A 17008-nucleotide genomic window follows, 5' to 3' on the forward strand; every position below is an offset into this window, starting at 1 on the left:
GGGACCCGAACCCTAGACCTCCCAGAGAGCAGGACCCGGCGAAACCCGCTGCACCGCTGCGCCACCGCGCCCTCCCTTGGGCTCAGACACACTAATGCAAAATACAGATATGATACAAAATCATCTTCATGCATTTTAAGATCATCGTCAGGCTCACACAGTGCGCTTCATGTGTGGCAGCAGGAAAAATCCATCAATGCATTATTTTAACAGACCTACAAAGAGACAGGAGTGTGTGTTTCTGCAGGATCTTGACCTGTGTGCAACACAGTGTAGTGTAACATCACACCAGCTGCTCAACTGCTGATGTTCACTGTTTTAAATCTATTATCTGTCAATCAAACAAAAAAAAATTTTCTGTAAAGTAAATTAATACTTGATTAATAATAATATTTCTTATTATTATTATTATTATTATTAGAGCAAGAGGTTACAGAAAGTCAAAATGTCCACGTTGGTGAAACTGTCGTATGTAAACATGTAAAACACAGTTTTTGTATCTTACCCCGCTGTTATATGTTACTCTAAGTAATCAGTGCCACGTATTGTGTACATTTCAGTATTGTGTAGTTGCGTAGTTTATAATTTTCCTCATTTTAATTTCTTCATTAATTTTCCGACAGATGTTTCTGAAATTATTACAATTGTGAAATAAAAAATATTGAATATTATTGAATGTAATTTGTTTACCTCTCTGAAAAAATAAGGACGAAAAGACGATGTGACCGATATTTTAGACAGATTTAAATATCATAATTTACTATGTAATTGGGATGGCAGGTAGGATGCTGGTTTGAATCCTGCTCCAGCTGCTGTACCCTTGAGCATGACACTTATTCCAAATTGTACAGTTTCCCCAGCTGCATAAAAGGGTAAATCACAGTAAGAAGCATAATACTGTAAGTCCCTTTGGAAAAAAGTGTCAGCTAAATCAATAAATGATGAATAAAACAGTGTTTATAGATTTAGAAAAATACGCAGTGTTCCCCGGCACTGATGTTCAACCCTAACCCTGGGGACGCTATTGATTCAATGCATTGCATCATTAAAATATTGTTAAAATAAATGACTCACGGTCATTTTTAAATGTGTTCAACCACATTCATGTTACTTGAAGAAACTTTTTTTAATAGAGAAAATCATCAGTAAAGATATTTCCTAATTTTCTCCCCTGAAAGGACCAATACAGCATAGCTTTTCTCTAAGGCAACTTTCAAAGTTAAGCTACTTCACAATTATCTATGCATTTGTACAGTGGGGTAATTTTACTGGAGCAATTCAGGGTAAGTACCTTGCTCAAGGGCACTACAAGCAGTGATGAGATTCAAACCTGTGACCTTTGGCTCCAAAGGCAGCAGTTCCAACCACTATATCACCAGCTGTCCCGCTACTACTGTACATTATTATTATAATTATGACTTAATCATTCTGAGCCTATGGAAAATGATGCATTCTATTAGTTAATTAAGGCAAATAAAGACAAGTGAATCTTTGACAAATTAATCTTTTCTTAAGTTTCAGAAGCAAACAGAAAAATGTTTCTCTGGCATTAAATGCACTGCTGACACTTTCCTTACATTTAACTGATCTTTTCCCTCCACAGCAACTGACAGTTTTCTGGTACAATTACTGACTCATTTACACAGCTGGGTATATTTGATGAGAGTAAGTACCATCCTCAAGGGTACTGTAGCCAGAGGTGGGATTCAAACTTGCAACCTTTGGGTCTAAAGTCAGCAGCGTTAACCACTGCGCTACCAGCAACACATGTTTCCATGACAACAAAAGTCCTTTTCTTCCATCACCAATCCTGCATCTGTCTGTCCACCCACTGTACCAAGGACTTTGCTCAAGGGTACTAAAGTGGCAATGAGATTCAAACCTACAACCTTTGGGTCCAAAGACAGTAGCTGTAACTACTACGCTACCATCTAGCCATCCTCTACCGCTGCACTTGTGTTCTTTCACAGGTTCAACCATAGCACTGAGCCCCGATTTGTGTGAATCTCTGATTCAGGAAAGTTGATCGAGGGCCCATTGACCCTGCACTGGGTCACACCTCACCTCACCTCACTGATCCAACTCCAAGACCACCTTGGTCAGGACAAGGGACCCCCCTGTTGAGACAGCACCTGAAAAAGCACAACCACACCCTTAGACGGCTTGCCAGCCTTCACACCCCTGTCCAAACGCTGAACCCCCCCCTCCACATGAGAGTCTCATTTGTTGCTGCTGGAAGAACACACTACAGCAGGCAAACACACAGCAAGGCCACAGAGAACAAGTCCCTCCTCACCATGAGACCATCATGTTCACATAACCCCCCCCAAGAAACACTTCAATTATTCAATCAAGTGGCTGCATCCCAAAACCCCAAAAATTACAAATTCATTGAGAACAAATATTTAAGATGAATATTCCCCCAGTGGTTGTACCTTTCCATCTTTTTTAAAAGTTTTGGCTCATTCTCACAGTGCAGGATTTTAGTTTTCTTATAAATAACGTTGATGCGTTATATATGTACAGTGCTCCACTGTCATTTATAGAGTAATAAATCAGAAATGCATATTTACATGTATTCGTCGATGCTTTTCTCCAAAGCGACAAACGTCTCAGAAAATACAGTGTGTTCATTACATTAGTAGAAGAGACACTTAAATGCAGACGTGTGATTCTTAAGTGCAGTTTGTTTCTTTCCACCATAGGAACCAACATTCATCACACCAGTAGCTGCATAAAACTTTATCCGAATATCGATGATTCTTGATCACATTCCTAGTGATAATTTTTTTTATAATATATAAACGTTTATGTTACATTGAAGGAGTAGCTGTGTAAAGGTTTATCCAGCATGATCTTAAAGTCATGGTGCATGAACATTTACACCTTACATGAACTTAAGAGATGATGGGCGAAGTGAGCATGGAAGAGGTGAGTTTTCAGACCTTTTTTAAATGTGGACAGAGATTCAGCAGTTCTGAGTGACAGGGGGAGGTCGTTTCACCACAACGGAGCCAGAACCGAGAACCTCCTCGCTTTACCTTTCGTGTGTGGGACCACCAAGTGGGCAGATGTGGAGGAGCGTAGCAGTCTGGTTGGGGTGTAGCGGTTGATCAAGTCTTGTAGATATCTGGGAGCAGTTCTATTGATACTTTGAAGGCCATAACCAGGGTCTTAAATTTTATCTGGGCAGCTTATATATAAAGTATAACAAAGCCTGAGACAGAGGGATGTCTGGTCCAGGGTTGACACTTTTTTAGTTTTGCACCCTTTTGCGTCTGGAATAGGCTCTGGACCACCATGACCGTGACTTACACAATAAGTGAGACACTGAGCGTATATGCTACAATATCAATCTACAATCATGCACATTTTTTTCAAAGAAAAGGGCTGATACAAAAAGTGAAATGTTAAAAATGTCCTCGAGATGCCAGAAGAAATGTTTGGTATTTCGAAGGGGCCACAACCTCTGAACTGTCGCGTGGGGTTCTGGGCAATCAGGGGGGTCCAGTTGCAGAACCAGAAACTTCCAGCAGAGGGAGCAAAACGTGCGGATAAATCAGCGAAACTCACGGTGTTGGGTGTCATGTCCCGTTCTCTGTACCATAGTAAACAGCGGAGGACCCAAGGTGTCGGTCAGGGACTGCTGTCCACTCTGAAGACTCGTCTTGTCCAAGAAAATCCATATCTACAACCTGGATGGACATGCGAAGGTCTGTGAGTCATTTCGCCACCAATCAGCGCACGTCCCACCAGGACACACCTGGTACCGTTGCAAGTGGTCAGTGGGTCCCGATGGGCCGGATACATCCCCAACTCATTGACCACATGGCCGGAGGTCAAGGTCACACAATTGTCTGGGAGGCCACTTCGATAGGAGCCCTCTGGCAGACAGTGCTCAGACACACACACGCAGACACGCGAGTCCGACCCTCAAATAATTTTACTCCGGGTGCTCTGGTTTCCTCCCACACTCCAAAGACATGCTGTTCAGGTTCACCCATAGTGTGTGAGTGACAGAGAAAGTGTGTGTGTTCCACTGATGTATGGATGAGTGACCCAGTATGAGTAGTGTATCTAGCGGTGTAAATCACCGCGGTGAATAAGGTGTGGGGGCTGATAACACTACATAGAGTTCATTGGAAGTCGCGTTGGAGAAAAGTGTCTGATAAATAAATAAATAAATGTAAAAAGTCGAAACAGCAAATAGCTCTCCTGTCCTTCAATTCAATGTCTATATAGTTCTGCGCTCTGTTGGCATGAAAAGAAAAATTGTACATATTTGTATGGGCAGGGGGGCGCGGCGGTGCAGCGAGTTTGGCCTGTGCCCGCTCTCTGGTGGGTCTGGGGTTCGAATCCAGCTTGGGGGGCCCCCCCTCCGGTCCTGCGTTGCTGGGCTAGACTCCGATTCGCTGTAACCCTGCTTGGGATAAATGGTTGTGTGTGTGTGTGTTGGCAAAGCATTTTGTAACGAAAAAATAAGACAAATATAAATAGGTTACTGTCTCTCTCTCCCCCCATCTCTTTCTCTCTTTCTCTCTCTCTCTCTCTCTCTCTCTCTCTCTCTCCCCCCTCATCTCTCTCTACCTCTCCCCCATCTGTCTCTATCTCTCTCTCTCTCTTTATCTCTCTCTCCCCCATTTTCGCTCTCTCTCCCCAAATCTCTCTCCCCCAATCTCTCGCTCTCTCTCTCTCCCCCATCTGTTTCTATCTCTCTCTCTCTCCCCCCACTCTCTCACGCTCTCCCTCTCCCCATCTCTCTCTCTTTCTCTCTCTCTCCCCCCCTCACCTCCATCTCCCTCTCCCCCCCACTCTCTCTCTCCCTCATCTCTCTCTCTCTCCCTCATCTCTCTCCCTCTCCTCCATCTCTCTCTCTGTGTCGCTCTGCACACACTGTCCCCACGACCGTGTGTCACTGTGTGTCACTGTGTATGTGCGAGTGAGTGTGACTCTGTGTGTGTGTGTGTGTGTGTGTGTGTGCGCGAGCGCTCTGCCTGCAGTGTTACCGAGCGCCGCTCCCGCAGCGCTTTCATTTGCGCGCATCACTAGGCGGACATGTGATGTGGTGAGAGAGAGAGAGAGAGAGAGAGAGAGAGAGAGAGAGAGCAGATCGACCTGGAGCTCCTGTCCACTCCTGTCCAGTCCGTCCAGTCCGGCCACTGCGGCCACATTCGCTGTTTGCTTGTTTCCGTGTGAACTTGACCGCCTGCTGAAGAGCCCTGAAGATGAACCCGCCGTGCGCGCGATGTGGTAAAATAGTGTATCCGACCGAGAAAGTGAACTGCCTGGATAAAGTGAGTGTATCTTTTATTCATAATATTCCTCACGTGCGCTTCTTGATCACATGTTTATATGAAGGTAACACTGTAATAAGGGCGTAACTTAACCTGGGGAGGGGTGTGTGTGTGTGGTATGTGTGTGTGTGTGTGTTTGCTCTCGGTATAGACGGTGTGAACAGTGTGAAGGGCTGTAAAAACACAGGTAATGAAACATATTTAATAATAGTGAGTCATACGTGTGTGTGTATGTCCGTGTGTGGGTGTATCAGTGTGTTTGTGTGTGAGTGTGTGTATGTGTATGGATGAGTGTGTGTGTGTGTGTGGGTATAGATGAGTTTGTGTACATGAGTGTGTATAGATGAGTGTGTATGCATGATGTATGCAAGAGGGTGTCTCTGTGTGTACGTATATGTGTGTGTGTGTGTGTGTGTGTGTGTGTGTGTGTGTGTTCTGTACGCCAGCCTCGAAAAGCACACAGACCTTCATTTCAGAGTCGGTCGTCGTCGTCGCCGGTCATTCACCGAAACGTAACACATGTTTCGAGCAGCTCAGACATGTCATGAGCACCAGAATCCCTTAATGAACAGTTATGTAAGACGACTTTGTCAATTATTTATGCTTTAAAGAGCTGGAACTTGAACTTCGGGGGGAAGAATGAGAGGCTGGAGTGACTGAGGTGACTGAGGGAGGTCAGGGAGTCTCACTTCTCAGCATCTGCAGTGTAGCAAATGGGAATGAAGAATACATTTACACACACACACACACACACACACACACACACACGCACAAATAGACACAGGGTGTCTCAGAAGTCTGGAATAATTGGAAAGATAATGAAAACTTGCAATACAAATGCTTTTTTTCGCCATCAACTGCCCTCGGACTCTCATTCCCTCTGGACCCCATCCTTCTTCGCTTAGACGTAAAAATAAGAAATAGAATTAATAATTTTCCGCTCTGATTCCACACTTATGGGACACCTTTGAAACATCCTCTTTCACGGGTGCTGGGGAAAAAACGGTGGTGTCCAACGTGCTCGGTGCGCTCCTGTAACCCCGCGCCTCTCGGGATTCACACCTTTGTTTACCCTGAGCTGTGTGTCGAGTTGGAGACAAGCGTCCGCAGAATGGAGGAATATCGAACGGAAGTGACAACTTTCTTCCCTCGCTAATAAACGCCTAATTATTTCCCTTAATTTTCTCACCGTGTTTTCGTGCAAGAACATTCCAGCCCTTTGGATCTGCGCTTACGCCCCATTGCCCTGGCCTTCTTCTCGAAACTCTCTCCTGACAAAGGACCTCTGAATGTCCACTCTGTCATGGGTCCCAGCAACAACCCCCCTCCACACACACACACACACACACACACACACACACACACACACACATAGAGAGCCACACAGCAGAAGGAAATTGCAGCCACCCAGTAAATGAAGGACTTTGTGCCAAAAACCTCCCACTGTTTTCCTCTCTGCCAAGCCGTCATGCTCCCCACCTCTCAACCGGAGGCGAAGTCTGGTGGACGGCCAGATCCAGGCTGGAACAGAGGGTCCCGGGCTCAACTCAGGCTGGGGTCCCAAGGAGAAAACCTGCGAGGACACAAAGGGACGCATTGACATTAATTCATTTAGCAGATGCTTTTCTTCATTAGACGAAGAGCTTTCGATACAGACGCTGGACGACTGAAGGCCAGCTTGTTACCGCTGATGGTCGTGTAGGAAACACAGCGGTGACGGTAGGATATGGTCTGATGGAAGCAGTTAGGAGGGGTGCAAGAAGCGGCACCGAAAGATGCATTTTGAGACTGTTCCCCGATGCTGGAATGGATTCAGCAGCTGCGAGGGGACACGGGACCCCCCTCCCCGAAGGGCCGGGAAGCGTTTCTGCCACATCGCCCAGTTTTGTGCCCCTGCGAAGACACCAGTTCCGCAGCATCTGCGGTTCCCATCGATTTGCTACGGGGCTCCACTCAGTGAGTCAGCAGTTTGGAGGAGCTACCAGCAAATTCCCATTGACCAGCAGAGGCCAATTAACCTGAAGTTCTGCCACTCTGAGCTGTCGCCCTTCCACGATCTCAATGAATTCACAACAAGGCGAAAATTACTTGTGAAAATTTCTTTTTTGGATAAACCTGTTAAAATCCACACACATCATCTGAAACCGCTTGTCCCATACGGGGTCACAGGGAGCCGGAGCCAAATCCGGCAACACAGGGCAAGGGGCTGGGGGGGAGGGGACGCACCCAGGATGGAACACCAGTCTGTCGCAAGGCACCCCAGGCGGGACTCGAACCCCAGACCCACCGGAGAGCAGGAGCCAGTCCAACCCCCCGCCCAACGTCCACAAAAACATACTGGGCATTTCCTTCCTAATTCTGTTAATGTGTCCGTAGTTAAATCAAGATTCAGTTAAATTATCAAAATATTATTTATACAAAGGTATGTAGATATACCTTCGGGGGAGGACACAGGATGTCTTGGCCCATAGGTACACACACACACACACACACACATTTTCAGAACCGCTTGTCCCATACGGGGTCACGGGGAACCGGAGCCTAACCCGGCAACTCAGGGCGTAAGGCCGGAGGGGGAGGGGACACACCCAGGACGGGACGCCAGTCCGTCGCAAGGCACCCCAAGCGGGACTCGAACCCCAGACCCACCGGAGAGCAGGAGCCAGTCCAACCCCCCGCCCAACGTCCACAAAAACATACTGGGCATTTCCTTCCTAATTCTGTTAATGTGTCCGTAGTTAAATCAAGATTCAGTTAAATTATCAAAATATTATTTATACAAAGGTATGTAAATATACCTTCGGGGGAGGACACAGGATGTCTTGGCCCATAGGTACACATACATGCCTTTATATTAATAAAATTTGTATGATTTAAAGTAGACTCAGGACCCTGTATGGCTGCACCAGTATTTTTTGGCTCCAGGTGCAGGGTGATAATTCGGAAATATCACGTTTGGAGCACTTCGCGATGGGACAGCTTTTGTGTCTATGTGTTTGTGGTGTTAAGTGCAGTCGAATGCTAATGGATGCAAATGAGAGTAATAAAAGCGTATTTAAGAGCTCTTCTGTCTGTTTTCCCATGCAGTATTGGCACAAGGGATGCTTCCACTGCGAGGTGTGCAAGATGACCCTCAACATGAAGAACTACAAAGGCTATGAGAAGAAGCCTTATTGCAGCGCGTAAGTGATGGACCCATCGAGGGTCTCAAACCTCGGATGCAATTCGTCCCAAATGACTTCGACCCTGGCAGCTGGGAGGAAATCAGGAAATCACCACCACAGCTACCAACCTCCGATGGAAAAAAAATCGGAAGCGGCACCGGGGGTCATCGTCATCGTCATTGCCGTTGCTTTTATTGTTGTATAGTTTTTCATTGCTGAAATACAGAGTGCGACTGAGTGAAAAAAATCAATCTTGAGCAAGTTTGCTAGACATAGTGGTGAAAGTTTGCAATACTCATGCGAGAATTTGAGCTGCCAAATGGGCGAGTGTGGGGCGAGTATGACGCTCGTGACCGGAAGCAAGTATCCGTACAAATGGTTGATTAAAAAGACGGGTCGGAGATGATTGTGCGGGTGGTGATTTTTAGTTATTTCGCACACATAATGTCTACAGCTGCTCGTCCAGAGCGGGGTCGCGATGAGCCGGGGCCTAACCCGGCAACACAGGGCGCAAGGCTGAGGGGGGGAGGGGACACACCCAAGCCTGGACGCCAGTCCCGCTGTGTCACTGCACCCCCTTAATTATTTCATCTATTTATTTTTTGGAGCCTTAAGCAACTTCTTACAAAATTCGGCAATTTCAGCCAAACTAGACGTGGCAGCAGGTAGCTTCTCCAACAGTAGTGGTTGCAGCTGCGGTCTTGCAGTTGGAAGGGCTTGCGGTCGAATCCTGTTCCAGATGGGCTACCCTTAAGCAAAGTGCATGCTCTGAATTACTGTGGTAAAAATTTCCCAGTTCTTTGAATGGGTAGATTAGCGTAAAAACCGAACATTGCAAGGCGCCTTGGGCAAAGGTGTCGGTGCAGTAAATTCTCGAAGGGAGCTCTTGAGAAAAGGGGCCGCTTTTACGCACCGCCCAAGAGCGCCCTTAGAATGCCGCAAGTTCCCTGAATTACCGAGCTATTCCTGCAGCGAGGATGAGCGTGAGCGCGGCGGGACTTCCCCGATCTTTCCGATAATCCCACCGTTCTCCGTTTCCCGGCGACGATCGGAGACCTTCATCGGGTTTGTCTCGACTACAGCGAAGTGCCAGGCGAGTCTTCCGACTGAAACAGGGTAAAGTAGCTACGTGGGATTTGTGACTGTGTTTGTCTGTCACACGCACTTCGCTGCTTGGATTGGCAAATGAGCCGGAGTTCTCCAGAAGGGGACGCTTAATGCAGAAGCATCTCCCGGGACCGGGCGTCAGATTATCGGGCCTTCTGTTCCCATGCAATCTGCAGTTAATATTTCCGCCTTCCCTCCCTTCGCCGTTGTCCTAATTACGGTGACTGTTTCTGTTGCATGCACGCCTTGCCGCTGCCGTTTTTCCGAAGCCTTCTGTTTTTAGAGTAAAAGGAGCTGAGGAGGGCAGTTTATGAACACCGGATGAAGCGCATCGAGCGACTCTGGCCGAAAGCAGCACGCAGGGTCATCCGTTGTCACCCCCTCAGCGCGGAACCGCGTTACAGATGGAGGCTGTAAATGATTTGGCCGAGCGCTCGATCCGAGATAACCAGTCAGGCGTGTCTTTGCCAGGACCGATCCGGTCTTCTCTGGGGCTCATGGCGTTTTTTTTTTGCCCCCAAACCCACACGCCACCCCCCACGGCTGGGTTCGATCTTAGTGCTCACAGCGAAGCGCCATGTTGCCGCATCCGGTCTTAAACGCATTTGCATATTTACGTCTGTTTACACCAGCGTACCCCGTGCGCTCTTAATTAGTTAATATAACTCGTCTTTTAACTGGAAATATTCTGCTGGTATGGGGGGCGTGGTGGCGCAGTGGGTTGGACCGCAGTCCTGCTCTCCGGTGGGTCTGGGGTTCGAGTCCCGCTTGGGGTGCCTTGCGGCGGACTGGCGTCCCGTCCTGGGTGTGTCCCCTCTCCCTCCGGCCTTACGCCCTGTGTTACCGGGTTAGGCTCCGGTTCCCCGTGACCCCGTATGGGACAAGCGGTTCTGAAAATGTGTGTGTGTATTCTGCTGGTATTTGAATTACAATTTTATTGTCATTCTAGGCCGTATAATTGCTGCAGGCATTTAGACCAAGAGCTGAAATTATATCCGAGGTTATAAGTCGCTCGTCATTCTCTCGTTAATAGCGATCAAAATACCGGTAACGCTACAGAATTTCACTTAGCGGGAACTGTTCATTATCCCATCCAGTTTCGACAGGGTTACGGGTCATTGTATGTTTACGGATATTGTTTCGGGCTTTACGTGCAGCCGTAAGTTCGAGTGATCTCGAGTGTTTCGTTGCGAGTCTGAATCGCTCACAGATGGGAGGAACGGTGAGCGAAAACGCTCAGATGTTTTAATTAGTGTTAATGCGTTGGGGAACGGGTGGTGGGTATGAGAAAAGGACGACGCCGCTGTCCACATCCCTCCCACACGTTGGGCTTTATGTCGTCGTGGGTGGGGGGTATAAGAAATTGCCGTGTTTGACAGCGGTGTGCAGGGAGAGGAGTATCGTGAACTGATGCAGCATAGAAACTGGCATTTATGATTAAGGATTCAGCACAATCCAGGGTGTAGTAATGGGGTGTATTATATGGACAAACGTTATGTGTAAAAAAAACCTTCTGCTTGCTACATGTACAGGTGGTCCCCGACTTACGATGGGGTTACGTTCCGCGAAACCCATCGTAAGTCAAAAATATCGTAAGTCGAAAATGCATTTAATACACCTAATACATACCTCTGCGTGGCAGACTGGGAGATGCGGATCACTGCCGCTGCCCTGCATTGCGAAAGAGTATCGCACCGCATCGTTTGCCCGGGAAAAAGTTAAAATTCAAAATTCGAAGCGTGGTTTCTGCTGAATGTCTATCGCCAGGTCACCACATAAAGTCGAAAAAATCGTAATTTGAACCGTCGCAAGCCGGGGACCACCTGTATATAAATATACCTGTTATTACTTTTTTGTAGAAAATTAAAAAAAAAAAGAGTTGAGTCAAGTACCTTGTAGGCCCGCTCATGAAGTACTCCACCTAGGCCTACTTGTTTTCACATTCATTGTTTCGTACTGTTGAAACAGTTAAGGCGACTTTCTTGAGCTGCTGTATAAAGCAGTTTCTCTTACTGGTACTGCAGTGATTAGAGCTGTTGCCTTTCGACCCAAATGCTGCAAGCTTGAATCTCACCTCCAGCTGTAGTACCCTTGAGCAAGGTACTTACCCTAAATTGCTCAAGTAAAATTACCCAGCGGTCTAAATGGGTAAATAATTGTAAGTGGAGAAAAGTGTCACTTAAATGTAATATGTAGTTATAGTTTACTGTACACACCCATGTCCAGCCAGAAGTTTGGCAGACTGGGCATTTGCAGCTCTTCATGCAAACTTCGAAGAGTACGTAAGGGTATGTTCCCATATGATTCAAAAGATTTACATTTACATTTACATTACTTTACTTAACAGATGCTTTTCTCCAAAGAAACTTCCATTGAACTCTATGTAGTGTTATCAGCCCACACACCTTATTCACCGCGGTGATTTACACTGCTAGATACACTACTTACACTGGGTCACTCATCCATACATCAGTGGAACACACACACACTCTGTCACTCACACACTATGGGGGAACCTGAACAGCATGTCTTTGGGGTGTGGGAGGAAACCAGAGCACCCAGAGGAAACCCACTCAGATACAGGGCGAACATGCAAAAGACTTAAAGTTATGTTTAGGGTTAACACAATTCTCAGTTATTTTCCATTTTCTACTGGCTTCTTATTGACATTTTTAGATCATTGAAAATCATTGATTAATTACTGTTAGCCTCAATAATGCATGAAAATAGTCAATGAAAAAAATTATCCAAGCATGTTAAATTACTTTCCGTTGGACACGAGATCCTGTTGCTGGCCTACAAGGTACACTTTTAAAATATAACTTTTTAAACTAAACATTTCTGTGATTTTAAGATACATTCGCAGAATTTATCGGATTTCTGACGTTATTTTCTACGTACGTGTGATTTGCAAGGATGGGCAGAGAGATGCGTTTCACAGATTTTGGTTTCTTGCTCACACCACAGGAGCATGTGGTTCATTTCACATATGAAATAAAAGCTCAGAAAAAAAAAAACTGCCATAATAAGGCAAGAAATGCAGACGAAAATTCTGACTGCAGGTGCTTTGTAGGAACACTGTAATTCAGTGAATCATACCTTTGCTGGTCATTATTGCAAAACAAGCAGATGCAGGTCAAGACGAGCAGATGTTTCCTGCTTTAGAGGAGTAAAAAAAAAAGGACAGAAGAAACACAGTACAGTTTTAATATACTGTAGCTTCTCTGGTGTACAGTTAAACAAATGATCATTCTCCATTACTGTAACTTTGGCTAAATACACTTTCCCTAAACTCCAGCTTCCTCCCCCAGCATCCCACACCTTACAAAAATTTGCTTATCTGCTTCCATCGAAATGTGTGCCTGTTAGTGATATCCTGACATGCAGGCATGTCTAAAGCCCGGCTGAAGCGCTGTTTCCAAGAGAAGAATTCTGTCTGCAATTTAAAACGAATTAACACAGTTTAATCAGCTCATAACAGAAGAAGCCCCTTAATCCTCTCCATCCTTAGGGTTAGGGTTAGTGTTAACATCAGGGTTAGGGTTAGGCTCCATTCTCCGTGTCTCAGGTCTCTGTTGTGTTTGTAAACGGAAAGGAAATGATGATGAATTTCGTACTGGACTTATGATGTCTGGGAACCTTGGAAAAGCAGCACAGTATGATGTCTGGGGTTCATCTCCTTGCAACTGTGTCTGCTAGTGTGCTGCCTCTCAAAAAGACTTGCACAGCCTCACCATGTAACACAGAGGTGTGTGTGTGTGTGTGTGTGTGTATGTAAATAACATGGTATCAGGGTAGCATCTAGTGACCCACAGCTCCCTGGTTTGGATCCTTCCTCCCACTGTAGTACCTTTGAGCAAAATACTTATCTTGAATTATGCCAGTAAAATATTAACCAGTTATATCAATGGGTAAACCACTGTACAGTACACTGCTTTGGAGAAAACTACCTTGCTATAAGCATAAAATCACCTTGGACCTGGACTGTGATAGAGCAGCCTGGGCCGCATGGGGACTTACATTGCTTTCAGCACTAAATCCCAACGTTCACCGCTGAACATTGAATATTTCCAAGGTCTTCAGCAGCCCAAGTCAGTCAGTATCGATGTTACCTGCTTATTTGCAGATGGCATGGAGTTTTGACACAACTTAATATTGGCCTTACAATAAATAGTCTTATCATGTTCACATGTATTCTTTTAGCGGACGCATTCCTCCAAAGCAACATAAAACTCAGAGTAAAGAAAAGTGCCTTTAACGTTATTAATATTACATCTGTACTATATTGCCGGTAGGGGGGTGTGGTGGGTTTGGCCACAGCCTGCTTTCCACTTGGTCTAGGGTTCGAGTCCTGCTCGGGGTGCCTTGTGATGGACTGGTGTTCGGTTCTAGGTATGTTCCCCTCCCCCTCCAGCCTTATACCCTGTGTTGCTGGGTTAGGCTCTGGCTTGCTGTGACCTCCCCCCCCCCCCCCCCCCAACTAAGGACAAGTGGTTTCAACCTGTGTGTGTTACAGTTAAACTTCTAGTGATGTGGTAGGGCAGTGGTTGGAGCTGCTGGCTTTCAACCAAAAGGTTGTAGGTTTGAATACCCCCTGCAGCTGTACCGACATTCAGCTAAGTACTCACCTCAAAATTGCTGCAGTAAAACTGAACAGCTGTGCAAATGTATGAATAGTTGTTGATGGGTCAATATTGTGAGTTGCTTTTCTGCAAAGCATCAGACAGATGTGTACATTTAAAGTTTCTGCTGTCTTGGTCTAACCTCACATATCCTCCTTAATATGGTAGAGCTCCTGCCTTTGGACCCAAAGGTTGCAGGTTCAAGGCTCACCTCTGGCTGTAGTTCCCTTGAGCAAGGTACTTACCCTAAATTACTCCAGTAAAGTTACACAGCTGCATAAATGGGTAAATAATTGTAATGTTAACACTGTAAGTCACTTTGGAGAAAAGCTTCAGCTAAATGAATGAATGTAAATACTGTGAGACTGGGTTAAATACACACACACATATTTTCCGAACAGCTTGTCCCATTCGGGGTCGCGGGGAGCCAGAGCCTAACCTGGCAAAACAGGGCATAAGGCTGGAGGGGGAGGGGACACACCCAGGACGGGACGCCAGTCCGTCACAAGGCACCCCAACTAGGACTCGAACCCCAGGCCCACCGCGGAGCAGGTCCCGGCCTAACCCGCTGCGCTACCGGACCCCTCGCTCAGTTAAATAAAGATGCATAATTAAATTTTTGCCCATTTTACATTTCACACAACCAAGGTAGAGACCTGTTGTTCGCACATTGCTCTACAAACACTGTACAAATCAATCAGTTTAGTGGCGAGGTTCTGAACGGGAGGCCATACGAGGAGTTCTGAAAGCAGCATCGGCTCAAAAAGACGTCGCCCAGGGGGACGCCTGACTCAGTGCTCAGCCGTCGGGGGACGTTGCTGGGCTCGAGGAGGGTCGGATTTGTGTTTTTCCATGCCGGCCGAGACACCGAGAACACGCTCAAGTGTTTTTATCCTCTTTCTCGTGTTTCGTTCACAGATCCGATCCTCAGCGCAGCGAGTTCAACCGTGAGGACCGGTCAGCCTGTCGGTATATAGCGGTCCGTTCAGGGGTGTCTGCCGACACGGCGACTCACCAAGAGGCCCGTTTCAAGGGCCGTTCCCTGCCTGATGCGGTAATAACGTGTGTTTAAGCAGGCTGAAAGATTGTTAGTAAATCCATCATCGGCCATCATATGGTTGCTAATTATATACACACATATATATAACTCGTCCCTCTTGATCTTCTTAGTAAGACACGACACTACACCTACACACACACACACATTTTCAGAACCGCTTGTCGCATACGGGGTCACGGAGCCTACCCGGTAACACAGGGCGTAAGGCCGGACGGGGAGGGGACACACCCAGGACGGGACGCCAGTCCGTCGCAAGGCACCCCAAGCGGGACTCGAACCCCAGACCCACCGGAGAGCAGGATTGTGGTCCAACCCGCTGCGCCACCGCACTCCCCAGTAAGACACTAAATATACGTTAAAAAAAATCACAAGCTGTTCATCCACACCGCATTGATGCTCATTGAAATCCTCCACAGGGTGCAGTGTGCAGGTTTCTTTGTGTTTAGAGTGAGTTTCCTGGCACAGGTGGTGGCACAGGGGTTATAAGTGCTGGCTTTAGACAGGAAGGCTGCAGGTTCAAATCCTAGTTCTTGTGCTCTTAAGTAGGGCACTCGACCTGAATCGCTTCAGTAAAAATTACCCTGCTGGCTAAATAATTGTAGGTAACCCAACATTATAAGTCACTTTGGAGACAAATATTATATAAACGTGAAAGTGTACGAGATGCTTGATTGAAACCACGGCTGTCGTGCTCATCACATGAGAAGCTCTGATCATGTAAAGATTACGATGTGAGAATATGGGAGCGATACAACTGAACAGTACAGGATGGTGCACGAAGTCCAAAACGTGCCGGATGGAATAGCGATGATATCGGGAGCGAGGGCGATGCAGAACATCCCCAGCGACCCTGTTTCACCAAAGACGTTTGACAGCTTCTAAACCATTTTTCAGTCGCTGGTGCTGCGGGAGTGATGAATAGGGCCCATTTGGGTACGAGAGGCGAGGAGCTTTATTAAACGCTCCCGTCTACAGAGAACGGGCCGACGGAGACGTTCTGCTTTTGTGTCGAAGGCGTCAGGAAGGACGGAGAGCCGTGATGGTAGAGGAAGACGGAAGAAAGAAGTACACGATGCGAGAAGTGACGCGCGCTTTTATTTCAGCGCTTTAACTGTAAAGGGCAACAAATCCCTCTCCTTGAAAGGGAATATGTAAAGGAATAGTAACATTACTCTATACTCCCTGTATCCTGCGTTTCCGTATTCTGTCTTATGCCAAGGCGTCACTGTTTTTTGGATCGATGGTGACTAAGCATTAAAACGTCCATCAGTTCCAAATGTGGGGCACTCTATGAAGTCAGGCTTACTGCGTGGAATATGGGCTTAAGATTTGTATTTGCTCTTTTATTGAACTCACCTGCAGTGCGGATTCTAAAACGGGGGTGCAGGGATGTGAAGGCGGCACCCAGGTGAGACGGGGTAAAATGGGACGTCTGAGAATGAGATGTCAGTAGATGCGCAGCACGTCTCACTGGCTCGGTGCTGGGAAACAGACGTGTGTTTGTTCTCCGGAGTGGTGGGGTTGGCGGTGCCTCTTCTTCAGCACTTGCACGCAGGCCTTCATCACAGGCTGGAGATTCGAGGGGTTAAGGGGCAGTTAGATGCCCAGACCGCTTTCACCCCTCCGTTTGAGCACGTCATGTGACCTGTTCTGTGGCCGTGGTGCGTGGTGCGTGGTGGGGTCCGATCCCTCCCCTACCCACCCGGCCAGACCTCCGGCGTTTGAGCCTCTAACTCTTTGGCTGCTTCACTGCACAGTGTG

At 46.8% G+C, this 17008-nt stretch overlaps 1 protein-coding gene across 2 annotated transcripts in view; it reads left to right on the plus strand.

Annotated features, from left to right (window-relative positions):
* Positions 1–4874: 4874 nt before the first annotated feature.
* The window catches only part of nebl (nebulette), a 57597-nt gene continuing 45463 nt past the window's right edge, over positions 4875–17008 (plus strand). The window contains exons 1-2 of one of the 2 annotated variants that reach the window (XM_018741744.2): positions 4875–5294; positions 8382–8476. In XM_018741744.2, the coding sequence (XP_018597260.1) occupies positions 5226–5294; positions 8382–8476 (164 nt within the window). In that variant the 5' untranslated portion in view covers positions 4875–5225. The remainder of the gene's footprint in view (positions 5295–8381; positions 8477–17008) is intronic. The other variant, XM_018741743.2, reaches the window with a different exon arrangement.

This window comes from Scleropages formosus, chromosome 7, assembly GCF_900964775.1.
Source record: "Scleropages formosus chromosome 7, fSclFor1.1, whole genome shotgun sequence".
Lineage (NCBI taxonomy): Eukaryota > Metazoa > Chordata > Actinopteri > Osteoglossiformes > Osteoglossidae > Scleropages > Scleropages formosus.